Source organism: Ochotona curzoniae, unplaced genomic scaffold, assembly GCF_017591425.1.
Source record: "Ochotona curzoniae isolate NIBS_2020 unplaced genomic scaffold, NIBS_Ocur_1.0 contig_2210, whole genome shotgun sequence".
Classification (NCBI taxonomy): domain Eukaryota; kingdom Metazoa; phylum Chordata; class Mammalia; order Lagomorpha; family Ochotonidae; genus Ochotona; species Ochotona curzoniae.
Genome location: NW_024465369.1, coordinates 31360721 through 31388579, shown reverse-complemented (window position 1 = coordinate 31388579; position 27859 = coordinate 31360721). Strand labels below are relative to the sequence as shown.

At 43.4% G+C, this 27859-nt stretch overlaps 1 protein-coding gene and 1 pseudogene across 1 annotated transcript; one reads left to right on the top strand and one right to left on the bottom strand.

Annotated features, from left to right (window-relative positions):
- The first annotated feature begins 94 nt into the window (after nucleotides 1–94).
- CCDC173 (coiled-coil domain containing 173) lies at nucleotides 95–27859 on the top strand. The gene is made up of 9 exons (XM_040972086.1): nucleotides 95–161; nucleotides 6978–7204; nucleotides 8214–8387; nucleotides 8493–8686; nucleotides 11505–11661; nucleotides 15253–15392; nucleotides 18729–18921; nucleotides 21733–21897; nucleotides 27515–27859. The coding sequence occupies exons 1-9, from the start codon at nucleotides 95–97 to the stop codon at nucleotides 27857–27859; spliced, it is 1662 nt and encodes a 553-aa protein (XP_040828020.1).
- Nucleotides 15586–16157, bottom strand: LOC121150887 (annotated as a pseudogene).

Sequence of the window (27859 nt, the reverse complement as noted above, 5' to 3'; positions counted from 1 at the left end):
GCGTGGGAAACATTCCGCTCGCTGGCTGCTGGCTGGGTGGCTGGAGTCCGACCAGCTCGGCGCTATCAGTCGCTTTTCCAGGTTTGGGAGCGCAATGGGCACGTCGTCAGGGATGCTGGTGCGCTTCGGACGGCGCTGTGGACGAGTGAAGGAAAACACAGGTGAGCTACACTGGCTCATTCCAGCACCGGGAAGGGCTCTGCACCTGTCCGAGCCCCAGCACCAGGCGAGAGGCTAGGATGCCAAATGAGGGCTTGGGTTCCAAAGCACCAGCGCCGGTGGGTTCTGTGAAAGTTAGCTTTGTTCCCAGGTGAATGGAAGAAAGAGGGAAAGATGAAGGGCGGTGAGGACGGTGAGGTTTACAGAAATAGATGTGGAGACTGCAGGGAGCTAGAGAATCCTCGCGGACTAGCCGGTCAGATCCTCGGCGAGGCCTGGAGTCGTGTTCCTGAACTCCTGCACACTTGAAGAGGAGTGAATGCACGGTGCAAACTGGAATCTTTTGGAAAGATCGATGGATTCCTTAGCTGCAGAACTGTGGAAGGCTTTTTACGAAAGCCCCTGAAGGTAAGCACTTTCCCAAAGAGTGTAAAAACAGAGTGCTGGGGCCCGACGCGGTGGCGCAAGTGGTTAAAGGTCCTCGCCTTGCACGCCCGGGATCCCATATGGGCGCCGGTTCTAATCCCGGCAGCCCCGCTTCCCTTCCAGCTCCCTGCCTGTGGCCTGGGAAAGCAGTCGAGGACGGCCCAAAGCTTTGGGAACCTGCACCCGCGTGGGAGACCCAGAAGAGGCTCCTGGCTTCGGATCGGCATAGTATCGGCCCGTTGCGCTCACTTGGGGAGTGAATCATCGGACGGAAGACCTTCCTCTCTGTCTCTCCTCTCTGTATATCCGCCTTTCCAATAAAAAAAATAATAAAAATAAATCTTTGAAAAAAAAAAAAAAAAAAAAAAAACAGAGTGCTACATGAGGTAGTGTAATAAGGACGAACTGTTGATTTCGTAGTGGAAAATGGACCCATAGGACTTCGGAAGAAATTTCTCAGTTCCAACTAGTTTCCTAGGTGTGTAAACTCCTCAAAATATGATTGTTATAATAACAGCTCGAACCATGGGGATCAGAACTGTCATCATGTCCTTGCCTGGGCTTCTGTAGCAGCAACACCCCCCCCTTGCACCAGATTCAAGGAGGGAGCCAGCTGGCCTCTCACTAGTGGCCGTTTGGGTAGTGGGTAGACATTAGTAATTAGCAGCCAGGATTGTCGTATTGGAGGAGGAAGAATGGATTTCTATGGCAAGTATTGAAAAGGCTCATGTATTCACTTCATCTCTAACTGTGCACTAGATCACTCAAGATTTTCCTAAATATTCATGTTTTGTGATGACTGGCTTAGAAGCTTCTGTTGGAGCCTCACTGCTAAATTATCATTTCTGTCAGCGAAGGGAGAGGGTTTCAGACATGTAAACAACTATATGTTAAAAGTAATAACTCGGGCCCGGTGGTGTGGCCTAGCGGCTAAAGTCCTCGCCTTGTACATGCGCTATCCCATATGGGTGCTGGTTCTAATCCCAGCCGTTCCACTTCCCATCCAGCTCCCTGCTTGTGGCCTGGGAAAGCAGTCAAGGACAGCCCAAAGCCTTGGGACCCTGCACCCACGTGGGATACCTGGAAAGAAGTTCCTGGTATCCGGCATCGGATCGGCATAGCACCGCTCACTTGGGGAGTGAATCATCGGAGGGAAGATCTTCCTCTCTTTCTCTCCTCCTCTCTGTGTATCTGACTTTATAATAAAAATAAATAAATCTTTAAAAAAAAGTAATAACTCGGGCCTGGCGCGGTGGCGCAAGTGGTTAAAGGTCCTTGCCTTGCACACCCGGGATCCCATATGGGCGCCGGTTCTAATCCCAGCAGCCCCACTTCCCTTCCAGCTCCCTGCATGTGGCCTGGGAAAGCAGTCGAGGACGGCCCAAAGCTTTGGGACCCTGCACCCGCGTGGGAGACCCGGAAGAGGCTCCTGGCTTCGGATCGGCATAGTATCGACCCGTTGCGCTCACTTGGGGAGTGAATCATCGGACGGAAGATCTTCCTCTCTGTCTCTCCTCTCTGTATATCCGCCTTTCCAATAAAAAAAAAAATAATAATAATAAATCTTTAAAAAAAAAAGTAATAACTCTGTAAGGATTTAGTAGGGAACATTGGCCAGAGTTATAGAATAAATATCCCTAAAAATACTTTTCTTTGTAAAAATCAGTGAAAATACCAGCAACATTTTTAGAACTCTAATTGTTAAGCAGAGGCAAAAGACAATCAAAGGAATCTTATCCAAGAAAAATGGTTGAATGCTTGTATTAGCAATGAATTCCTCAGTGTTTTACCTAACTCTTGTTCCATACTTTTCTCCCAGTCTCCCAGTAGCGTAGAAAGCCACAGTGGTCAGATAAAGTTGGTGTCTTAGCACTGTGTGGAGGGACCGGACCAGGTTTTGATTCTCTCCAAAACTCACCTCTCTTATAACTGTTATTATTTGCATGTCTGGCAGGCCGTTGGGAAAATCTAGGCTTGAAGCTTGTCGTTATTTGACTTGACTCAGAGTCCATGGAGTATCCTTGTCAAAAGGGTTGGTGGCAATTGTTAATATCATAGGCAGTGGTTTGAATATATTCTGCCAAAAACATGTATTGGAAGCTTTACTTCCAAATGCAGCAGTGTTAAGAGGTGGGTCCTCGTGTTAGAGGATCAGGCTATGAAGCTGGAGTGGATGGATTCATGAGGGTTCATGACATAACTGTAGAGTTTGCTGTAAAAAAGGGAGGTTAAGCTCCCTCTTACTCCCTCTCTCCCTCAACCTCTCTTTGCCCTTTCTCCACCTGTCACTTTCCACAGTGTAACAATGCAGCCAGCATGCCCTCTGCAGAAGCTGGCATCTTTGTTTCCTTTTCTCAAGAACTGTGAGCCAGCAGATTCATGCCCATGGAAGTTACCTGGTATCAAGTATTTATATAGCAGCACAAAATGGACGCATATAGGCTACTGTTTTGGAGAAAATAACAAGCTTAAAAGGGAATAGCTGGAAAATGAGATTTTATAGGGGGCTTTGAAAAGCTCTGGATATTGTATTCCTGGAAATCTAGAGGCCACATGCCTGCTCTGAACTTAGCATATTCTGGCTAAAGACCTGAACATGCCTGAAGCTCTAATCTCCTGCTGAGCTTGCAGCTCCATGGGGGGAAAACAAAAGAAGTAAAGAAAAGCTAAGAGGGAATTGTGAACTACTTTCCTGGGTAATACAGCATGCCTCAGCACTCATTGGTAGCCCTTTGTCAGAGTCTGGGATGCTTGTTCTAATATTTTGCGGGAAACCTGTTTACTCATAAGCTGACCACTAACCCCAGCAGAGCCACATACGACACAGAATGCTGGAAGTCGCTAGTCAAGCAGCACCAGGAACGATACATGTAGAGTAGGGGAGGATCTGGTTTCCAGATCTGAAATGTCTAAGAAATTGTAAGGAATGAAGAATGGCTTAGACATAGGAAAAGTTTCATTAAAAACACTCTAAGGAAGACCAGATGTTGAACACACTAGAAAAAAAACTTTTGCTTTTTACAGGAATGGCAGCTTTATAGCTTTTGTGAATTTATAACTATTGTAAATACAATGGAAGAACTAAATCATTTTTTCTAGAGAATGTAGGTAGGTTTTGTGAAGACCATTTCACCAAGTAGGATATTAATAGAGAAAGAAACTGTTAAAAGGAACAAAATAAAATTTGGAGTTGAAAAGCACAATAAATTAAATGAGAAAAAAAATCACTAGATAGGTTTAAATAGTGGGTTTTGTTTTGTTTTGTTTTTTGCTTAAAAAAAAAGGCAGTATGCTTGAAGATGCATGAGTTGAGGTTATTGTTACCAGAAATGCCTGGTGGGTTCTTTCCTTAGCTTAGTATAGAAATAAAAGCCAGGAATCTGTTGCAGATAGAAAAGTTTATTCGGAAAGGGACCAGGTGAGCAGGGAAGGAAGAGGGAAGGGAAAAGCACCTGTTGAGAGAAACCTGGGAGGTGGGGTGCCTCTCAAAAGCGGGGGAGACACCAAGGAGTCTATGGAAGGGTCTTGGGATTTTTAAGCATTCCCTGATCCCTCCTTGTTGGGCGGGAACCTACAGGTTAGATGTTTCCCACTGGTTGTCTCTTCATTAGTTAGCAAATGGGTGGGCAATGCTGGTGTCCCCACCTGAAGGTGTGGCCAAGACCTTAGCAGGCCTGCATAGTCTGTTACAGTCTGAAGATACCCAGAAAGAGGAAAAATGTGATATAAAATGAGTAAATCCTGGGGCCATCCTCAGCCTTCCTGTGCCTACATCCTATGTGGGCACCAGTTCTTGTCCAGGCTGCACCACATCCTGACCAAGCTCTCTGCTTATGGCTTGGGAGGGCGATGGAGGATAGCTTAAGTCCTTGCATCCCTGTACCCACATGGGAGACCTGGAAGAAGCTCCTGACTCTTGGCTTCAGACCAGTCCAGTTCTGGCTGTTGAGGCCACTGGGGACTGAAACAGTATTTGAAAGATCCGTCTTTCTGACTTTCCACATAAAATAAATAAATCTTTTTTGAAAAAATGAGTAAATCCTCAGAGAAATATAAGATGCCAGGAAGTTTATTCACTTACAGCAGGACTCACAGGCTTTGGGCTGGATTACCAACAACACAATGAGTTCATCATTGGCCCAGGTGCCTCCTTTGTTTTCTATAGTTGGCCATTTACAGCTGCAACCAAGGCTTCATCCCTCCTGTGCTCCTAGAATGACTGCTGCCCATCTTTGTTTCCCTGGTCACTTCTAGCTTGAGAGTCTCCTGAATGTCTCTCCCAAAAGAAAAAGGAAGAAGTAGGCCTGCAGTGGTGGCCCAGTGGCTAAATCTTGGCCTTGGATTCTCCAGGATATGATATGGGTGCCAGTTCATATCCGGCTCACTTCCCATCCAGCTTTCTCCTAGTGGCCTAAAGAGCATTAGCTCCTGGCTTTGGGTGGTCTGAACTCTGACCATTACGGCCACTTGGGCAGTAAACCAGTGGACAGAAGACCTTTCTCTCTATATATCCCCTTTCTCTGTAAATCTGCCTTTATAATAAAAATAAATCTCTTTATTTTATTTTATTTATTTATTGGAAAGTGAGATATGCAGAAAGGAGGCGAGACAAAGAGGAAGATCCCTCATCCACTGACCAACTCCCCAAGTGGCTGCAATGGCCAGAGCTGTGCCGATCTGAAGCCAGGATCCTGGAGCTTCTTCCAGGTCTCCCATGTGGGTGCAGGATCCCAAGTCCTTGGACTTTCATTGACTGCTTTCCCAGGCCACAAGCAGGGAGCTGGATGCGAAGTGGAGCAGCTGGGATTAGAACCAGCGCTCTTATGGGATCCCAGCACGTGCAAGGCAAAGGCTTGAACCACTAAGTTACCATGCTGGGTCCAAAAATAAATCTTTAAAAAATAAAAGGGAAGAAGTTTCCCAAACGTTGCAAATACACCTCTTGTTTTTTTTTTTAAAGATTTATTTATTTATTGGAAAGTCCGATATACAGAGAGGAGGAGAGACAGAAAGACATTTCGTCCGATAATTCACTCCCCAAGTGACTGCAACGGCCGGTGCTATGCCGATCTGAGCTAGGAACCAGGAACTTCTTCCTGGTATCCCACACGGGTGCAGGGTCCCAAGGCTTTGGGCCGTCCTCGACTGCTTTCCCAGGCCACAGCAGGGAGCTGGATGGGAAGTGGAGCTGCTGGGATTAGAACCGGCGCTCATATGGGGTCCCGGCGCTTTCAAGGTGAGGACTTTAGCCGCTAGGCCATGCTGCCAGGCCCAAATACACCTCTTGTTTTGATTAGTAGAGAGTTATTTGATTAGTAGACAAACAGTTGTTGGCAAGAGAGATGCAAACATTCTGAAGTGAATTAGATCCACCGTGGCACTCTGGTCATTTCTCAGATTGAACTGCTGCTCCTCAGTGGGGTAGATTGAATAGTCAATTGCAGTGTACAGTCCCCAAAGGTGAACATCCTCAAATTTATCCATTCCCCTCCCCCCAAAGTTTAGGTAGTAAGGAAATGAGCAAACAAACATGTTTTGTTATTTCAAGCTCTTGCTTTTTGTGAACTGAATGCTAACTGTTCCACTACTCCTTTTTTTTTTCCTTTTTTTTTTTAAGAGATTTATTTTCATTTATTTGAAAGGTAGAGTCACAGAGAGAGGGAATCACAGAAAGGGATCATCCTCCATCTACTGATTCATTTCCCAAATGGCAGCGATGGCCAGAGCTGAGGCAGGTGGAAGCCAGGAGCTTCCTTCAGGCCTTTCACGTGGCTGCAGGACTGGCGTCTGCTCCTTTCCCAGGCTCACTGTCAGGGAACTGGATCAGAAGTGAAGCAGATAGAACTTGAATTGGCACTCATGTGGAATAGAGGCAGCAGCCTAACGTGCTATATCACACTAGCCTTGCTAGCTATTAAGATAACAGGAGAAGGGCCTGGCGCGGTGGCGCAAGTGGTTAAAGGTCCTCGCCTTGCACGCCCGGGATCCCATATGGGCGCCGGTTCTATCCCGGCAGCCCCACTTCCCATCCAGCTCCCTGCTTGTGGTCCGGGAAAGCAGTTGAGGACGGCCCAAAGCTTTGGGACCCTGCACCCGCGTGGGAGACCCTGAAGAGGCTCCTGGCTTCGGACCGGCATAGTATAGGCCGTTGCGCTCACTTGGTGGGTGAATCATCGGACGGAAGATCTTCCTCTCTGTCTCTCCTCTCTGTATATCCGCCTTTCCAATAAAAATAATAATAAAAATAAATCTTTAAAAAAAAAACAATAACAGGAGTACATTAAGCATTTGGACTGAGTTTCAGGTAGCATGACAATATAAATATTTCTGAGAAAAAAAGTCACTTAAATTCTCCCTGAAATTTTCTAATAATCATTTTAAATTTTTATTAGGAATAAGAAAGTTTGAAGAAGACCAAGTTTCCTATCCACCTCTTCTACCTAGCAAAGTAGATCTCCGCCAGGTCACCATAATTCCACACGATGAGTGGAAAAGGATTCAGGATAGCCTTGACAGTTTGACAAGAGAAGCCGCATCTCTGCGTGCAGAAAGAAAGGCCAAGAAGGAAATGCATTTGCGATCCCAAGAAGTGGTAAAACACTGGACGAATACATATGCAGTAAGTATTGCTGATGTATTACACATCCATGGGCTCTGCTTTCTTAGTTCTCTTATGCTTCTTTTATGATTATTTTAGTGTGTAAAATTTCATAAAGTACATTAAAAACCATTTTCAGCAGCTTGTCTAAGAATAAGTGACATAATGTAAACATATTTACAGTGTATACTTTTTTTTAAGATTTATTTATTTTGGGCCCGGCGGCGTGGCCTAGCAGCTGAGGTCCTCACCTTGAACGCGCCAGGATCTCATATGGGTGCCAGTTCTAATCCCGGCAGCCCCACTTCCCATCCAGCTCCCTACTTGTGGCCTGGGAAAGCAGTCCAAGGACTTGGGACCCTGCACCCGTGTGGGATACCCAGAAGAAGTTCCAGGCTCCTGGCTTTGGATCGGCATAGCATCGGCCATTGCAGTCACTTGGGTAGTGAATCATTGGATGGAAGTTCTTCTTTTCTGTCTCTCCTCCTCTCTGTATATCTGATTTTCCAATAAAATAAATAAATCTTAAAAAAAAAAGATTTAACTATTTTTATTGTAAAGTCAGATATACAGAGAGGAGGAGACAGAGAGGAAGATCTTCCGTCTGATGGTTCACTCCCCAAGTGACCACAAGGGCTGGTACTGCGCCGATCCGAAGCCCGGTACCAGGAACTTCTTTCTAGGTCTCCCATGTGGGTACAGGGTCCTAAGGCTTTGGGCCGTCCTCGACTGCTTTCCCAGGCCACAAGCAGGGAGCTGGATGGGAAATGGAGCTGCTGGGATTAAAACCGGTGCCCATGTGGAATCCCGGGTCGTTCAAGGTGAGGACTTTAGCTGCTAGGCCATGCTGCCGGGCCCATGATCAATTATTTTCATTGTTGCGTAGTATGGTCATTGTATGAGATAGCACACTATAATATTGATCTTGTTACCTGCTAATGTGATATGAATGCCACACTGTGGCTAATAGTTGTACACAATTATTGTTGGTAAAAATTATTTTGGAAAATAATAATTTTGTTTTCTGTAGGGAATGAAAGAGCAGAAACTTGAAGCCAAAAAAAAGCGTGATGAAGAAATTGAGGCAGAAAGACAAATTCTTGATATAGAAGAAGCACTATACAAACAAAGAGAAAGAAAGAAGGCCATTGAACATGCAAAACAGTATCAATTTTTCCAAACAGAAAGAGTGAAAAATTTTCATGTAATACTTGAATTTTCTTAGTTTTATGCATACATTGTATATACATATATTTAGCTTATCTATGTATAAACATCATTTCTTAAAATACTTCCATTTTTTTTGTAGTCAGGACTTCTTCTTAGTAGAGTTATGAAAGAACGTGATGCCCAGATTGAATTCAAAAAGTCTAAGATAAAGTCAGACAAAAAATGGGAAGAACAAATGAAACTTGATATTCAGAAAGCTTTTAAAGAAGAGCAAGAAAAAGCAGAAAAACAACGGACAGAAAGGGTGGCTCTTGCTAATGATCACCTTAAACAGTATGTATATCCAAACTAACAGTTCGTACCTTGTCTTCTCATAATAAATATAGCACTATTTTACTATAAAAGTAATGCATATTAAAATACTTAGTACAAAAAGAGTCTGAGGATTAAATTCCAATTGTTCCCTTAACCGAAGACTATAGATTGGTTACTATTGCCAAAATAATACTAACAACAACCACACATTCTAGTGATGTGTACCCATAAACATTTATCCCATGTGTTTGTGTGTTAGATGGCGTTGGTTGATCTAACCTAGACTTAGGTGGCCAGATTTTCAACGAACTGTAGGACTGGTTCGATTCTCTCCTTGCTGTGGGGAAGAGTTCTAATCTCCACATGTATGCATTTAAGGTTTGGCATGATGCAGCTCCCTGGTGGAAATTGTCACATGGTATTGACAGAAGCAAGAGAACAAGCTTGTAGGGTTTTAAACCAATCTGAAGCCAGGAACCAGGAACTTATTCTGGGTTGCCCACATGGGTGCAGGATCCCAAGGCTTTGGGTCATCCTATACTGCTTTCCAAGGCCACAGTCAGGCTAGTTGGATGGGAAGTGGAGCAACAGGGATACATATGGGATCCCAGTGGATGCAAGGCAAGGACTTAATGACTAGGCTATTGTGCCGGGCCCAAGAAACTATTTATGGAAACACAGAAAGTCTTCATAAGAAGGCAAGAGGAAAAGCAAAAAAAAGTAAACATTCCTGGTGTCTGGGGCTGGCATTGCAGTCTAACGGGTAAAGCCAGTGTGTGTGATGACGTCCCATAAAGACATTGATTTGAATCCTGGATATTCCGCTTCCAATCTAGCTCCCTGTTAATGTACCCAAGAAAGCGGCTCATTTCTAGTTGCTAAGGTCATTTGGGGCGTAAACCAGTGGATGGAATATATTTTTTCCTTTCTCTTCCTCTCTTTCTGTAACCCTGCCTTTCAAATAATCTTTAAACAAAATTATGACTTATACTGCAGATGAAAAATCCCCCTCATAAGAAGTCAGGAAACTTCAATAGCCAGTTAGGAGGGAAATATATGAAAGAACTCCTAAGACTGTAAATGAATGTTGAGGAAAAAAGGAATGAAGTTTTAGATCACTGAAAACAAATTTTGGGAGAGGAGGATTTCGAGTTTCCAAAATCAAGTAGCCAGGAACTTCTTCCAGGTCTCCCATGAGGATAGAGGGTCCCAAGGACCTGAGGCATACTCTACTGCTTTCCCAGGTCGTAAGCAGGGAGCTAGATGAGAAGTGGCGCAGCTAGGACATGAACCAACGCCCATATAAGATATTGGCATTTTGAAGTGGAGGGTTAGTCTGTTGAGCCAATGTGCCAGACCCTATTCTTTTATTTATTTATTTATTTTATTGGAAAGTCAGATAAGAGGAGAGATGAAGATGTTCTGTCCGCTGAATCACTCCCCAAGTAGCCATAACAGCTGGAGCTGAGCCAATCCAAAGTCAGGAGCCAGGATCTTCTTCCAGGCCTCCAACCCAGATGCAGGGGCCCAAGACTTTGGGTCATGCTCCACTGCTTTCCCAGGGAGCTGAATGGCAAGCAAGGTCGCTAGGATTAGAACCAGCACCTATATGGGATCCAAATGGGTGCAAGGTGATGACTTTACCTGCTAGGCTGCTATGCTGTGCTCCTTTAAATCTTGACTGTTGACCTGAGAATTGGTTTCTAAGAAATACTGGAAATAAAATATTGCATTGTTTTAATAAATGAACAGTGTTCTTGGAAAATTAAGTTTTTCTTGGGGGAACTTGAAGTCTGTTTTCACTGTGGCCAGTGATGACTGTCTCCTTAGTTCTTCCTAAACAGAGCAACTCTTGACTCTCAAGCTGCTTGATCCACACCGAGGAATCAGTCAGGACTGAGTCTCCTCTCCTGAGCTGGCTTGACAATAACTGGGTGAACTTATGGACTCAACAACTAGCTCTCCCTGGCAAAGGGGAAGGGAACTTGCTCCTCACTGAAGCTCAGTGGGGGAACTCTATGGAAAGCATTTTCTAGATAGAGTGCTGCCCAAAGTAGTATTCCTCAGTAGTATTCCCTCTGCCTGCCTGCCAGAGCCAAGTGGCATTGGAACAGCCTACACACCTGCTGACTGGTCAACAGAACGCAGGAGTCTGCCATGGGCAAGAAGGCAGCACAGGTGTGTGCTGCCATGCCATAGCTGGCTGCCCATGAGAGCTCCCTTAGAGCTGGGGTCTGCAATAAACTACTGATGGTGGGAGTGCCTGGTGGTGGGATGGGTTGAGAGGCAGAGATAGAGGCCCGTGTCCCAGAGGAGGGCTGTGCAGTAAGACAGCCCCTCTTGGAGCTGTGAAAGACAGCTTATGTGGAGGCATACCTCTCAGCCAGCACGGAGAGCTATGCAGCCTGGGCTGTAGAAAGAATAACTGTCAAAGTGGCATTTGGCCAAGGAGACCTTTGTCTCCTTTCGCCCAGCAAGTCTCACATCTCTTGGTGGGCTAGACGCAGGGCTTATGTTGTATGACTTCTAGTACTACAGTTGGGGAACTTGAGATTGGACTTTGGTACAATAATGTCACCATTCTTAATATTCTTAAGAGACACTTGCACCTGGCACAAGTTTTTTGAGTGAGAAATGAAGCAAATTAGGTAGACAGGAAAGTATTGGCAGTTTTGCCAAGATTGGATTAGTTTTAGCCACTGCTCTTCAATGTCTGTCCTTTTCTCAAAAGAAAGTAAGAATTTTTATTACAGCTTTAAATCATCCCAGGTTAGCATCTAATGAGTGTTGTAAAAATACAGTTTTTCTGCATTGCTTTAATTATTTTATGGTTTAGAATAAAAGAACATGAAGAAGAAGAAGAAAGAAGGAGAAAGCATGAAGAAAAAGATGCTGAGGAAATAAAGCGACAGAATTTATTATATGAAATAGAAATGAAGAAAAAACTAAAAAAGAAGAAAGAAGAGATGCATGAAAGCAGGAGACTGTTTTTTGTAGGTTGAAAATACAGATGTTAAACTATAAAGTCAAATGCATAGTTTTTAAAAATAAAGATTTATTTATTGATTGATTGATTGGAAAGGCAGAGTGTTGGAGATAAGAGACATTGATCCTCTGTCTACTGGTTTACTCCCAAGTGCCTGCCACATCCAGGACTAGGCCAGCCCAAAGCCAAGAACCAGCAACTCCAACTGGGTTTCTTAGACGCTTGGCCAGAACCGAAGTAGGCAATTGCCTAACTTTTTTTTTCTTTATTTTTGACAATTTTTACATAGTTAATTAGGGCAATTTTGCCTAGCTTCTAATATGTCCTTAAAAAATAATAGGGGTTGCTTTAACTTGTGTTTCTGAGACTCCATCCATCCATCTACACACCTGCTGTCTAATTGCCATGCGTTTCTGAGGATGTGGTCTCGTGCATCAAAAACCATAATATTGATAGGTTCATTAATTATTTTTTTACAGAGGGCAGAGACAGAAAGATCTTTGATCCTTTGGTTCATTGTCCACGTAGCTGCAACAGCTAGAGCTGTGCCCATCTGAAGCCAGAGCCTCTTCTGGGTCTCCCATGCGGATGCAGGGTCCCAAGGCTTTGCATTGTTCTTAACTGCTTTCCCAGGCCACAAGCAGGGAGCTGGATGGGAAGCAGGGCTGCTGGAACACAGACTAGTGCCCAAATGGAATTTTAGCATGTACAGTGCAAGGATTTAGCCATTGAGCCATCACACCATGCCCTTATTTCACACTTTTTAATATTTTTCTTTAAGATCCATTTTCATTTTTAAGTAATATAAAACACAAGATTGGCTCTGAATCGGCTAGCTCCAGCTGTTGCAACCATTTAGAGTGAACCAGCAGATGGAAGATCTTTCTCTCAATGTCTCTGCTTTCCATAATCTGCCTTTCCAATAAAAATAAATAAATCTTTAAAAGAGTTGATGTTTATCAAGCAGTCCCACATTTCTTAAAAGAGGAATAATTTTTGTTGCCTCCTGGAAGTAATCATATCCTAAGTTTATATTTGTTTCTTGTGGTAGAAAATGCTATTTTAAATACCCTACGTTTAGATTTTTAAACCACAGATTCTAAATGTTGTTTCTTGATTTTGCAGTTTTGGATCTTTTCGATCTCTCAGTCCTTATAGTTGATGATTTATCTCTTTTTCATTATTGCCCTTGTCATCCTCCCTGTACCATTAAACGTGTCACAGTTTTACTTAGATCACCATTGTAGTTATATAAGTATTTTTCTCTGCAAAGCCAAGTAATATACTGTCACTATATTCCTTTGGTTACATATATGTTCCTTTTCCTGTGGTTAAAATTATTGCCTTTTCTTTCATTTGTTTTGACTCAATTCTTTAAATCCTTTTCTGGTCAGTTTTTGTGATCTGCCTTTTCCATTTGTTCAGTAAGATGTGTTAAATGCATATTCATGGGCCCGGCGCGGTGGCGCAAGTGGTTAAGGTCCTCGCCTTGCACGCCCGGGATCCCATATGGGCGCTGGTTCTATCCCGGCAGCCCCGCTTCCCTTCCAGCTCCCTGCCTGTGGCTCAGGAGAGCAGTTGAGGACGGCCCAAAGCTTTGCGACCCTGCACCCGCGTGGGAGACCCGGAAGAGTCTCCTGGCTTCGGATCGGCATAGCATCGGCGGACGGAAGATCTTCCTCTCTGTCTCTCCTCTCTGTATATCTGCCTTTCCAATAAAAAAATAATAAAAATAAATCTTTTAAGAAATGTATATTCATGGGGCTGGCATGGTGGCATTGCCGGTTATACCTGCAGCACTGGCATCCTACACGGATATTTGATCCATGTCCCAGCTGCTCCACTTCCAATCCAGCTCTCTGCTGATGGTCTTGGAGACCAGGGAGCCTGGTATGAGTCTGGACTCCTGTACCCATTTGGGAGACTTGGAGAAGGCTCCTGAATTCCTGCTTTGGAATAGCTCTGCTCTGGCTGTTGCAACCATTTGGGAAGTGAAATGGCGGGTCAGAAATCTCTGTCTCACCTTCTCTGTTTGTAAAAAAAACCTGCCTTTCAAATAAAACCAATTACATATTAGGGAAAAAATAAATAAATGTGTATTCATTACTGGTTTTTGGTGTTCAGCTAAGTATATTAAGTGCTCTTATTTTTCCTTGGGTCTTCCCCATCCAGGATCCTTCATGGTTTCTTTCCTCTGGACTGCATCTGTGCTAAGGCTGCTGCATAGTGGTCATCCTGGGACATCCTGTGTCACATTCCAGGGCCACTACTCCCATCTCCTGAATCCCATGTCTTCATTTTGGCTGGATTACTCCCTTAAAATCCATCTGAACAGCTTCCTTAGAAGGAGTTTATGGAAGGTTTTATATATGTATTCTAGAAGTCGTCTATGTACCTGTTGATTTTATTTACACTTAGTATGCCATGCATTCATAGGAATGGGTTCCAGCTCAGGTCCTTTCTGTTGGCTCCAGCAATGTGGGCTTCTGGGAGGAGCAGGCTGAAGCTTCACTTGGTCCCGGGTCCCTGTCTCCTTGGCTTCCTTCTTCATCTGATCCTTTTCCTTCACACATTTTGTGGAGCTGTCTCTGCTTTTAAGAGTGTTTAACTTGTTCAATACACATACTTATCCTCTTGGCAAGAATCTTGCCCTTGTTTTCAACAGTGTTGGGTTACATTGCAGACTTCCAGCGTTGCCACAGTAACATATGGGCATTCCTTTTTGAAGAGTTCTCATTGTTGAAGTCTACAACGTCACCTTTCTCCTGAATGCACATGTACTTGTGCAAAGGAACTCGGCCAGGTTTTCTTACTTGCTTGGAGAACTTGTATCTAGTGCCTTGCTCCTTTTCCTTTGAGTTCCTCATTTTGGTGAATTACAGGAACATGGTGCTTCTGCCGAGGTAAAATTTTGAAATTGGGGTCCATGCTATGGCATTATGTGTTAAGCTGCTACCTGCAGTGTGGGTCTGCTATATGGGCACCCATTCAGGTCCTGGCTGATCCACTTCCCTGCTAATCCACCTGGGAAAGCAGCAGCAGGTGACCCAAATCCTTAGGCCCTGCACCTTTGTGGGAAGATCAGGTGAAGCTGTTGGCCTTGGCCTGGCCCAGCCCTGGCTGTTGTGGCCATTTAGGAAGTGAAGCAACATACAGAAGTTATCTCTCTATGGAACTCTGCCTTTAAAATTTAAAAAAAAATCTTAAAGATAACTACTTTTAACATTTGGCACATTTTTCCTAGTCATATATATATATTACAAATTTGTACATGCATGTATTTGTGGAATTGGAATATACCATGATGTTTCACATTCTGCTCTTTCGGTCATCTTACTGAATGTATTATCTTCTCATGTCATTGGACTTATGGTTTATTTAAGCATTTCTCTATGGGGCATTTAGATTGTTTCAAGTTTGTTTTTTTTCTGAGATAAAGTGGATGGTATATAAACCTTTATGTGCTTTCCTGATTATCTCTTTGGGGTGAATTTCCAGGAGAGAAATAACCAGAGTGGTAACCTTGGGTGGGTTATTGTTGGGTGTTGATGCATTGAAAGATATTTTGTGATTGGATACTGTCCACTTTTTTCCTAAGGAACATTTGAATGATAAAAATATCATCAAAGCTGTAGAGCAGCAGCAGCAAGAAGAGGAAGATGAAAAGATCAGAAGATTTATCAAAGCCAAAAAGCGTCTCACACAAATGGGCAGAGAAAAAGAAGCTGAAACACACAGGTAAGCTTTTAAAATGACTGTACAAGCAAAGTGGTATCTAAAATTAAAATTCAGAAGCTGGGATATGAAAGTAACCTTTTGGAATAGGCAGTTTCATCGTTTATACATGAAGAGGGCCTTTATTTCTATTTATTTCTATTTTTTTAAATGGGGAAAATAACTTTATTTCATGTGGGGGAGGGGCAGCGGAGCCTCAGAACTTCTGGAACTGCTTGTTGGTGCCAGAGGCCTTGGTGATCTCAAGCACATTGAAGCACACAGTCTTGCTGAGGGGCCGGCACTCGCCCACCATGACGATGTCCCCGATCTGGACGTCCCTGAAGCAGGGTGACAGGTGCGCCAACACATTCTTGTGGCGCTTCTCTAAGCGGTTGTATTTCCAGATGTAGTGCAGGTAGTTGCGGCGGATGACGATGGTCGTTGGCATCTTCATCTTGGTCACCACACCCGGCAGGATCCTCCCCCAGATGGACACGTTTCCGGTGAAGGGGCATTTCTTGTTGATGTAGGTTTCCTCAGTAGCCTCCTTGGGCATCTTGAAGCCCAGCCAGATGTTCTTGTAGTAGCACAGGAGCTTCTCTTTGCCATTTTCCCCAGCAGCACCCGCTTCTTGTTCTGGAAGGTGGTCGGCTGCTTCTGGTAGGAGCCCTTGGTCTGGATGTCTACCATCTTCCCGGCATCCAGAAGAGAGCAACAGGGCATTTATTGACTTAATTTCAGTGTGGGGCATGAGGGGTGAAGAACCTTTGGCATGGCCAGGACATCTGTCTGGCTGGAAATACTGGCAGGTGGTCAGAAGTACTGGTTTGCCCAGCAGAGGGATAAGACTGCACCATTGCTGGTTGCAATGGAGGGTGAGCAGGTAAGGAAGGAGAGGTGGTTCCTGGGGAACTCCATATTTAAGCATCAAATGGAGAAGGAATAATAGGAAGACCAAAGAATAGTTTCCAGAGTGGAAGATGTCAAGGAGGAGAGTTTGAACAGAAAGGAAGCAGGCATTAATGTTAGATACTTCCATCGGTAGAGTGACTCAATAGAATGTTCAGATGAAGTGTCCTTCAGAGAAAGAGGCCATTGTCACCTCAGAGAGCAGTTTGGGATGGGGCTGGAGAGTCAGGAGTCAGAGGCCACATGGCACTACATGATTAGATCATGCTTTGCCCTTGCAGAATCCTCAGCTTGTTTTACATCTCAACTTAGGAGTCTTAAGAGTAACCGTTGGGCTCTATTGCCCCCATGTGCAGCTGTCCGCAGCCTCATCTCTGCGATCTTACCTGCTACTTTTGTCTCCTTCCCTTTTCTCTCCTACCCTGGATTCTTTTAGTACACTTGAGGGGATGCTCACTTCCAAAGCACACAAAACCTGCTCCTTTAACTTGTTTAGTTATATATGCTTACTCCCCTTCACCAGCAGTAGCCAGGATTCCATGAGGGCAAACTTTAATTTTTTAGAAAAAAAGACTTACTGATTTTACTTGGGAAGTCAGAGTTAACAAAGAGAGAGGAGGGAGAGAGAGATCTTCCATCCAATGCTTTATTCCCCAAATGATTGCACTAGCCAGAGCTGGTCTGATAGGAAGCTGGAAACTTGGAGTTTCTTCCAGATCTCCAATGTGGGTAGAGGGGCTCAAGGACTTCTTTCATCCTCTATTACTTTGCCAGGACATTAGTAGGGAGCTGGATCTGAAGTGGAATGACTGGGACACAAACCAGTACCCTTAGGGGATGTCAGTACAGATGGGCAGAGGATTAGCCCGGTATGGCACTGTGCCAGCCCTGAGGGCAAAAATCTTTTTCAAAGATTTATTTTTTATTGGAAAAGCAGATATACAGAGGAGAGACAGAGAGGAAGATCTTCCTTTTTTGTGGTTCACTCCCCAAGTGGCCACAATGGCCAGAGCTGAGCCAATGTAAAACCAGGAGCTAGGAGCTTCTTCCAGGTCTTCCACGTGTGTGTGGGGTCCCAAAGCTTTCGACCATCCTCTACTGCTTTGCCAGGCCACAGGCAAGGAGCTGGAAGGGAAGCATGGTCACCAGTATTAGAGCTGGCTCCCATAAGGGATCCCGGCATGTGCAAGGCCAGGACTCTAGCTGCTAGGCTATTCCACAGGCCTGAAAATCATCTTTCTTATGAAGGTGGCTTTTGTCCCTCTTTTTTCCATTAATTCCTAAATCTCTGATGATGTTTGCCTTATATAGTTATTTACTATATGCCTTAACTCCACTTTAGATCATAATTTCCTTGTCCTTTCTTACCATTTTTACATACTGCTTTGCCAATTTATTTGATAAAATTGTGACTTTGGTGCAACATGTGTTTATGATGGACCAGCCACATGTCAGGCCCTGGGCCAGAGAGAGGACGATCCAATTCTGATGTCAGGAGCCCCATAGCATAAAGGGAGAGAGATGCACAGGCAGGTCCAACCAACAAAGCACTGTTAAAGAAAATCCATCAGGATGTAGAGGATGGATTTGTTCAGGATTTAGACAACTTATTCACTATTTCCCAAGTTTTAGCTAAAGTAAAGTCTTTGAGGGCCCAGCAGCGTGGCCTAGCAACTAAAGTCCTCGCCTTGATGTAAAGAACATTTTTCTGAAGGTCAATGATCGTGTTTCATCAAGTACTCGCAGTATGTTGATTGTCCTAGTGTACCTGCTATTTCTAAGCAGATTTATCTTATTAGAAGGCATTCAGGACCTGGTGCAGTAGCGTAATGGTTAAGGTCTTTGCCTTGAATGCGCCAGGATCCCATATGGGCGGTGGTTCTAATTCCTGGCAGCTCCACTTCGCATCCAGCTCCCTGCTGTGGCCTGGGAAAGCAGTCAAGGATGGCCCAAAGGTTTGGGACCTTGCGCCAGCACTCAGAAGAGGTTCCTAGTTCCCGGCTTTGGATTGGCGCAGCACCAGCCATTGCAGTCACTTGGGGAGTGAATCATTGGACGAAAGATCTTCCTCTTTGTCTCTCCTCCTCTCTGTATATCTGCCTTTGTAATAAAAATAAATGAATCTTAACAAAAAAAGTTTTTGTTAGCCTATACTTTCACTGCTCAAGTAAGCAGCAGAAATACACATACTGTTAAATATCTTCCAGTACAGAGATTTGAACCTTATTTCCTCTAAACATTACACATGATCATATTATGTTTACTGCTCTCTTTTGGCTTTTAGAATATGTTATTTTATACTTATAAAAACAATTACATATTTGGAGTATGGGGGTCCTTTTTGTTTTATAAAACTACAATTTGTAAAATACATGACTCTTTAAATCATATTGGATGCATGAAAAGGTTGCTCGTAGAGATGTAACAAGAATGATTATTTTGTTATAGGCTGATGGAAGAACGAAGAGAAAGAATAAATAATTTCTTGAGTGAACTAATGAAAGAAAAACTGGACAATGAAGATTTGATTATTGCCAGAGACATTGCAGAAATTGAAGCTGAATGGGAAAAAAGAGAAAAAGAAAAATATGAAAAAAAGCAAGCAGAATTAAATGCTATTGCAGAATACAGAGACATTGTGGTAAAGTGTTCTATTATAATAATGAAGAATAGATAGATTTCAGACGTTTCCACTTTTGATTTCTAGTACCTTTTCCTCTAAAAACTAGCTGGAGATGAGACAGACACTGTATTATATTTTCCTAGAATCTTGGAATCAGAAAACGTTTACTCTCTAACAGAAGGTACAGGTGGACAATCATCCTAAGCGTCTGGAAGCACCTCGGGATGCCTGCATGTCGGACAACCTGGCTTCCAGTCCCAGCTCTGGCCCCAGCTTCCTGCTCCTCATGCCCACCCCGACAGCTAGGCAGCAGGTGATGGCCCAAGCGGCTGGTACCCTCTGCCAACCTGGGAGACCTAGAATGACTTCTCAGCTCCTAGCTTTGGCCTGACCCAGCTCTAGAATTGTGGCATTTGGTGAGTGAACAGAAGTGGATGGGAGATCTTTGTGTCTACCTCTTTGTCTTTTAGATAACTGAATATGTATTTTAAAATATGTTTATAGATGCAAAGAAATTCTATATTTCATAACCTTTCCGCTGCAAAGATTGTTATATACTTAAAATATTTCTTAAAGAAAAATAAAATTTCTTAAATTTTTAAAATCAGCTAAAAATTACTGTATTACATTTAAATTTTCTTAATCATTTAAAGAAACATATCATACAGCTGACTCTTGCAGCATTTTTTTTAAAGATTTATTTATTTTCATCACAAATTAACAAAGTCAGATATACAGAGAGGAAGAGAGAGAGCGAGAAAGATCCTCTGTCCGCTGATTCACTCCCCAAGTGACTGCAACGGCCAGTGCTGTGCCGATCCAAAGCCAGTAGCCAGTCCTCAACTGCTTTCCTAGGCCACAAGCAGGGAGCCAGATGCGAAGTGGAGCTGCCAGGATCAGAACCAGCGCCCATATGAAATTCCGGCACGTTCAAGGCAAGGACTTCAGCCATGAGGCCACGCTGCCGGGCCCTCTTGTAACATTTTTTTTAAGCTTTATTTATTTTTATTGTGAAGATAGATTTACAGTGAAAAGGAGAGACAAAGATCTTGCATCCACAGACGTCCATATTCCCCAGATGGACGCAGTGGCCAAAGCTGAGCTAATCTGAAGCCAGGAACCAGGAGCTTCCTCTGGGTTGCCCACATGGTTGCAGGGCCCTAAGGTTTTGGGCCATCCTCCTCTGCTTTTCTAGGCTACCAGCTGATTGGGAAATGGAGCAGCCAGGATATGAACCAGAGCCTACATGCAATCCCAGCACTTTTAGGGGGAGGATTAGCCAGTTGAGTCATTGTGCTATGGCTTATTGTAACATTTAACTAAATAATTGGTATACTTGATAGTAATGATTAACTTTCATTACAAATATTTCCCTACTGCAAGAAGATTCTGCTTTTCCATTCTTGTGTTTTTTCCATTAAAAGGTACACTTGTCTGTATCACTCTATTTGTGTTTTCATTTAATGTTCCCCGTTTTTAAAAAATACTGTGGAAAGAAACCAAAGTAAACCAACTATATGGGACTCCATCTATGTGCATAGTTTTCTGCTCCTGCATTACTTCTGGCTGACTTTTTAAAAAAACATTATTTTTAAAGATTTATTTTATTTTTATTGGAAAGGCGGATATACAGAGAGGAGAGACAGAGAGGAAGATCTTCCGTCCGATGATTCACTCCCCAAGTGAGCAGCAACGGCCGATGCTATGCCGATTCGAAGCCAGGAGCCTCTTCTGGGTCTCACGGGTACAGGGTCCCAAAGCTTTGGGCCGTCCTCGACTGCTTTCCCGGGCCACAGGCAGGGAGCTGGAAGGGAAGCGGGGCTGCCGGGATAGAACTGGTGCCCATATGGGATTCCAGGTGTGGCAGGCGAGGACCTTAACCACTGTGCCATCGTGCCGGGCCATTAATTTTTTTTTTTTTTTTGGAAAGGCAGATGTACGGAGAGGAGGAGAGATAGAGAGAAAAATCTCCCATCCTCTGGTTTACTCCCCAAATGACTGCAACGGCCAGAGCTGAGTCGATTGGAAGCCAGAAACCTCTTCCGGGTCTCCCACGCTGGTACAGGGTCCCAAGACTTTGGGCTGTCCTTAACTACTTTGCTATGCCACAAGCAGGGAGCTGGATGGAAGTGGAGCAACCAGGATATGAACTTGCACCCATATCCTGGCATGTACAAAGCGAGGATTTAGTCATTAGGCTACTGCTCCAGGCCCTGACTTTTCCTTTTGTATAAAACTGGGAAATATTTGGCCTCGGACAATGTAAGTGTGAAATCATTTGATCTGGCCCTGCCAACACAATAATATGGGAGACTGAAAATTCAGTCTTTTTTTTGAGTTTATTTTTATATTTATTGGAAAGGCAGATATACAGAGAGGGAGAGACAAAGAGGAAGATATTCCATCTGATAATTCACTCCCCAAACAGCTGCAATGGCTGTAGCTGAGCCAATCTGAAGCCAGGAGCCAGGAGCCTCTTCATGTTTCCCATGCAAGTACAGGGTTCCAAGGGTTTAGGCCATCCTCAACTGCTTTCCCAGGCCATAAGCAAGGAGCTGGATGGGAGGCAGGGCTGCCGAAATTAGGACCAGCGCCTATATGGGATCCTAGTGCATTCAACACGAGGACTTTAGCTGCTACACTATCATGCTGTGCCTAGGAGGCTCATTTTCAAGGTGGTAATTTTGTATCACGAAAGGAAAGGTGTTACAGATATGCAAAGGCGCCTTGGAAGAACAAAGCTTCGCCTCTCACAGAATTTAGCTTTGAAACCAGTTGGGCTACTTGTAAGGCTCGTTTTGTTTTTTCCCCTTTCCTTTAAACATCTAGATCAAAAATAAAGAGGAAGAACAAAGACAAAGACAAATAGAGTCTAAAGAACATCTTATGGCTATCCTGGAAGCAGATCAGATTTTCAAGGAGCATGAAAAGGAGAAAAAAAACAGAGCTGATAAGGAGCGCCGAGAAATTCAAGACGCCCACATTCAGCAGATGGTAATTATTCCTAAATGTTTATGTGTTGTTTTTCACAATACATATGCAGCACAGAATTTTGTACTAGGTTTCTGCCTCCCCAGAAATTTGTTCTGTGGAGTAAGAACATATATGTATGCGTACACTCACACACACATATATTCTAGACTTACCTCTTACACACATACTGATCTGTACTGGCTAGCATGCTTTAGTACGTAATGAAGAATATCCACCCCCTGTGACAGGCCACATGCTCATTTTCTTTTACTGCCTTCTTTCCCTTTACTGCCTGTTTATAATATTCCATAGACTGTTGCTTGGAATCTTAGGGGTTTCAGATTTCTGGTGAGTGGTGGGCCTCAGAGGATCTGGCAATCATGTCATGTATGACTAAAATTTTTCCAAAATGGCTCTGTCATTCTCCAACCCTACCAGCCTTTGTATAAGCACAGGCTGCTGGCCATCTTCACAAATACATGGCACTGTTGTCAGCCGTTGGTGTTGGCTGTTCTAGTGCAGTGCTAGCTTGGGCTGCAGTCGCGAATGTCTTCATGTTCTGGTTGATCATGTGTGTGCTTTCTGCAGTGTAGTGTCTGGTCAAACCTGTTGCCATTTAATGTTGTATCTTTACTAACATATTCTGCCATGGGAAAATATACCCAGGGTCAAATCTACTGTGTTCACCATTTTTAAGCGGACGGTTCAGGGCATTATACATGCTTACATGGACCATCGCTACTAACTTCCTCCAGGGCTTTTTCGTCACTCAATCCTAAGAGCTTGCACTCACTGAACAGTAAACAGCTCCCCGTCTGCCTGTCCCTGCAGCCCTTGGGGGCTTGTCCAGGTAGTTCCTACTTTTTGATATTCCATTGACTGCATCCACCACCTTTGTGAGCCATACACCTGTAAGCAGATTTCTGGGTTGTTCTCACCTCCTGACTTCTGTGAACTCGGGGTAACAGGCATCTGCTCAGGTCCTTTCAGTTCTTTTCTCTATTGCCAGAGTTGAGTTTCTGATCACATATTCTATGTGATGAGCTCTTACACTTGCTTTTTGCAGTAGTTAGACCATGTTGCAGCCTTAGCAGTAATGCACGCAGGTTCCACTGTCCGCAAACAACACTTTTCCCGTTTTCCTTCTTTCTTGCCTTCCTTTTAAAAATGGCCACCCAAATGGTATGAAGTAGTATCTGACTGGTTTTCATTTGCATGCACTAACTGACCTTGTGTGTGTGTTTGTATTTAAGACTAGTCTAGAGCAGTAGTGGAGCAAGGTGGTGTAGAACAAAGAATTAGAGCTGTAACTCACTGAACAATTAATTGTGATAACTCACTACCTTCAGACCAACCTGTAGATTTTCTTTTGAATAATGTTTACTCTAGTTTTTGTCCATTTTAAATTGGGTTTGGTGATGGTGGTGTTGGGTTGTAAGAAAGCTTTTATTTTCTCTGATTCCATGGATTACTTTTTTACTCCATTGATGATATTTTTGCTAAACTGATTATATTAAATCCAATCTCTTTTTAAAAAAATGTATTTGATGGAGCCCGGGTCGGTAGCCTAGTGGCTAAAAGTCCTCGCCTCGCATGCACTGTGATCCCATATGGTTGCAGTTATGGTCCCAGCTTCGCCGCTTCTCATTCAGCTCTCCGCTTGTGGCCTGGGAAAGAGGCTGGGGACAGCCTGAGGTCTTAGGACCCTGTACTCGCGTGGGAGACCCAGAAGAGGCTCCTGGCTCCTGGCTTCAGATCAGCACAGCTCTAGCCATCGTGGCCGCTTAGGGAATGGGTCGGTGGACGGAAGATCTTCCTTTCCATCTCTCCTCCTTTCTGTGTGTCTGACTTTCCAATAAAATAAATCTTTATAAAAAATGCATTTGATGTCATAGCTAAGACATCATTTCCAAACTTAACATTATGGAATTTTCCCTGTATATTTTATTCTAGTAATTTTATAGTTTTAACTCTAAAGTTTAGGTTTTTGATTATTTTTTAGAGTTAATTTTTAAATTAATGTTTATGAAAGAGATCTCCTATCCCATCTGTTGATTTATTCCCTTAAAGCCCCTAACAGCCAGGCGGCTGGGACAGGCAGAAGCTGGGGGCTCATAATTCAGTTGGCTCTTCAACAGGAGTGGCAAGAGCCATCACCTGCTGTCCACATTAGCAGGAAGTTGGAGAACAGACTGGGAACTCAAATTTCCACACTCTAGTAGGGGAAGTCAATGACTCAGGCAGCAGCTTAACTGTTGCACCAAACTCCCACTTCCAAGTTAGTGTTTGCATATGGTCTTACCTAAGAGGACAGCTTAATTCTGCATGTGGATGTACCCGCAGCTTTTGTTGAAGTGACTGTCCTCTCTGCACTGAGTGGTCTTGGTGTCCTTGTCAAAATTTGGCTGTAAACACGTGGATATTTTTCTAGAATACTGTTGAGCCTTAAGAGTTCATATGTTCTAGAAAGAATATTTGTCAGATGTTTAAAAATCTTTTCTCCATTTGCAACTTGTCTTTTCATTTGCTAATGATATCTTCTGAGGAACAAGTATTTTTAAATTGTTATTTGGGGCAGAGGAACACCCACACCCTCACCGAGGAGAGAGAGAACACACAGAATATGTTCTTATCCTTGGTTCACTTTCCAGACACTACTCAGAGTGGCCTAACCTGAACCTGCAAGCTGTGAGCTCTGTCCAACTCACACCCAGACAGCAGGAACCCAATTTCAGCAGCTCTTGCCACTTCCTCAGAGATGTGCATAAGTTGATGCGGAGTAGGCTGTCTAACCGAGGCACTTTGATAATGGTGCACTGGCATCTAGGGCAAATACTTGTCTCCTGCTTTTTTGCAGAAGTCAGAAAAAACCGACCTACACTAGATTGTACATATTTTGTACCGGGTGCAGGTTTTGGACCTAGTAAAGATGGTACCTGGGACACTCAGACCCTATACCAAAGGGCTTGGATTCACCTTGTGACTCCACCCTGCTCATGCGCACCCTGGGAAGTGGAAGGCAATGGCACAATAGTCCTAGGCTGTTGCACTCATACAGGGGACATCTGGATCAGCTGCTCACCCCTCGGCCAGGTGCAGTCCAGCCGCGGCCATTGTGGGTATTTAGGGGCGGGAAGCAGTGAATGAGAATTTTCTCTTCTTCTCAAAATGAAAGGTTTTCTCCTATTGTTTTCTACAACTTAAAAAAAAATGTTGAGTATAACCTTTTTGAATCACTTTTGTTTGATTTATGGTATCAGATAAAAGATTTTTTTTCAGATGTTCAGTTATTCTAGAACAATTTAGTAAACAAAACTTTCTTCAATGAATGACCCTGGGAGTTATACTGAAAATTAACTGAGCATATTCCTAAGGTCTGTCTTTGGCTCCTGATTGTTGTACAGTGTCAGTGGTCACCAACATTGTGGTGCAGCACGTTAAGCCACTATTTGTGATGCTGGTATCCCATGTAGGAGTGTCAGTTCAATTCCTGGCACTTCCGCTTCTGATCCAGTTTCCTGATAGCACACCTGGCAGAAGAGGGCCCATGGACAAAGGAGGGATGACTGGAGGGCATATAACTTCAGCTGTTACACCCCCAGCTCACTTCCAGAATCTCCAGGACAATTTCCAGTAGCTCTACCACCTAACCTGAATGGGAACTGTCATCGCTGTCTAAGATTTACAGGGTTTCACCAGATGCACCAAAAGGATGGCAGTGGCATTCAGACAGAAATGGAATACTTGTTTTTAATAGTTTTTTTTTTTCTTAAAGATTTTGGGACCCAGTGAGATGGTCTAGTGGTTGAATCTTCGTCTTGCATCTGCTGATATCCCATATGGGTGCCACTCCCTATTGTTTGCTCCACTTCCTCAGGCAGCTCTTTTTTTGTGGCCAGAGAAAGCAGTCAAGGATGGTCAAAGGACCTGGAACCCTTTGCCCACGTGGGAGATATGGATGAAGCTACTGGCTTGGGGCTTCGGGTTGGCTCAGCTCCAGCCATCGTGGCTGCTTGTGAAGTGGACCTGTGGGCAGTTCTTCCTGTTTCTCCTTCTCTCTGTAAATCTACGCTTACACAGGAAGGGTCCCAAAGCTTTGGGCCGTCCTCAACTGCCTTCCCAGGCTACAAGCAGGGAGCTGGATGGGAAGTGGAGCTGCCGGGATTAGAATTGGCACCTATATGGGATCCTGGTATGTGCCAGGTGAGAACATTTTAGCCACTAGGCTACTACACTGGGCCCCAGTATTTAAATTTTTTTTGAAAGATTTATTTGCAGTGGCTGAAGCTGAGCCAATCTGGAGCCAGAAGCCAGCCTTCCCTGGGTTTCCTGTGTGGGTATAGATTCCTAAGGCTTTAGGCTGTCCTCCAATGCTTTTCCAGGCTACATGCAGGGAGCTGGATGGTCAGTCATAAATTGGCACCCACATGGATCTCAGCACATGCAAGGCAAGGACTTTGGCCAGCAGGCTGTAGCACTGGGCCCTGTGTTTAATTAAAAAAAAAAAAGATTTACACTTAATGCAGCTTCAATCCACCAATAGTGATGATGGCTGGGCCAGGCTGAAGCCAGGAGCCAGGAACTCAGTCCAGGGTCTCCAAGATGGTTGGCATGAGCACAACTTGTCACTTTTTCACCCCTAATGTGTGCATATAAAAGCTGAACTGCGAACATAGCTAAGATAGAAACTCTCTGATATGGCTATACTGCTGCACCAAGGCCCTGCCCCTTGAATCATACCTTGTATTTTTTTTCAAACTATTAGCATTCTGATATCAATTCTACAAACAGCATTTAAGCTTTTAATTTGAATTTCAGCACTAACAGAAATTTGATATTCATATGGTTTCTCTGTTCTATCAAATTTCAATCTATGGAAAATACTTTTTGGGCTACTGATTTATATTTGCCTAATTTTTTGATTTTGAAAAATACTGTCAGGACCACTACATATATTCTTAAGTACACAAAATAACTTATTTTTTATAAACTCAGCAGTTGAAAATTGCTAATTAAGACAAAATGGAAAGTTACCCAAAATGTCATAGAAAAGTTACTAAAATAAATCTATTCAATATATAACATGAACAGGTAAAAAATTGTTTTTATGAACACTGTAAATTGGCTTTTGGGAAATAGTAATTATTCTGGTTAACTTACATTGATAAATGTCAGTATGGCTTCAACTTCATAATGTATAATTCTTTGAGATATTTGCTGATGAATTAATCTCGTTCTCTGGGAAATACTGTGTCTTGGGTTGACCCAGAATGCTGGGGAGTTGATTGAATTCCTTCAGGATAATGCACAGGTTAGGCTGACAACGATCGTTACACCTACCAAACCACCAAAGTTTATAGCAAAAATGACTGAAGTGTGTCTATAAATAATCAGCTGAGTTTCTGAACTGAGTTTCACGCGTGTTACTTGTTTGAACATGGATCATAAATGCCCAATGTTAAGTTTTACTAATCCACACTTTGGACATGAGAAACGTGAGTTCCAAAACCAAGTTTTGGAGTTCAATCAAAACTTTTAAAATATGAATTGAATTTAGAAAATTGTACCTCAGAAAATGATACCCATTTTTAGAAAATTGATATTTTAACAAAAATCGTATTTTCTCTTTCCTAATTAGGCCAAAAATAAATTAAATGCAATACAAGCAAAACAAGCAGAACTGGATTATTACAAACTTACTGAAGCTCTTGCTGCTGAAAAGGAGAAAGAATTTCAGGATTATGCCAGGGAAGTAATTAAGTTTGAGTCTGAATCAACAAATAAATACATATATCCTCTGGTAAAAGCTGCACAGGAAGGACCCGGAGGTGGCCGTGGACCAGTTTTTGTGGACAGAGGAAGATTAAGACCCAGCTATCAAGCTAATGATAATACTGGAGTCCAGCTTCCGTTTTATAACTCTCAAGGATCAAAATATAATAATTTTCAAAAGTCAAAGGGAAGGCTGGGTTTTACATGGTAG

Coding starts and splice junctions, on each gene's coding strand:
- CCDC173 (XM_040972086.1), top strand. CDS start 95: ATGGGCACGTCGTCAGGGATGCTGGTGCGCTTCGGACGGCGCTGTGGA. Junction 162..6,977: donor ACGAGTGAAGGAAAACACAG/GTGAGCTACACT, acceptor AATTTTTATTAG/GAATAAGAAAGTTTGAAGAA. Junction 7,205..8,213: donor ACTGGACGAATACATATGCA/GTAAGTATTGCT, acceptor TGTTTTCTGTAG/GGAATGAAAGAGCAGAAACT.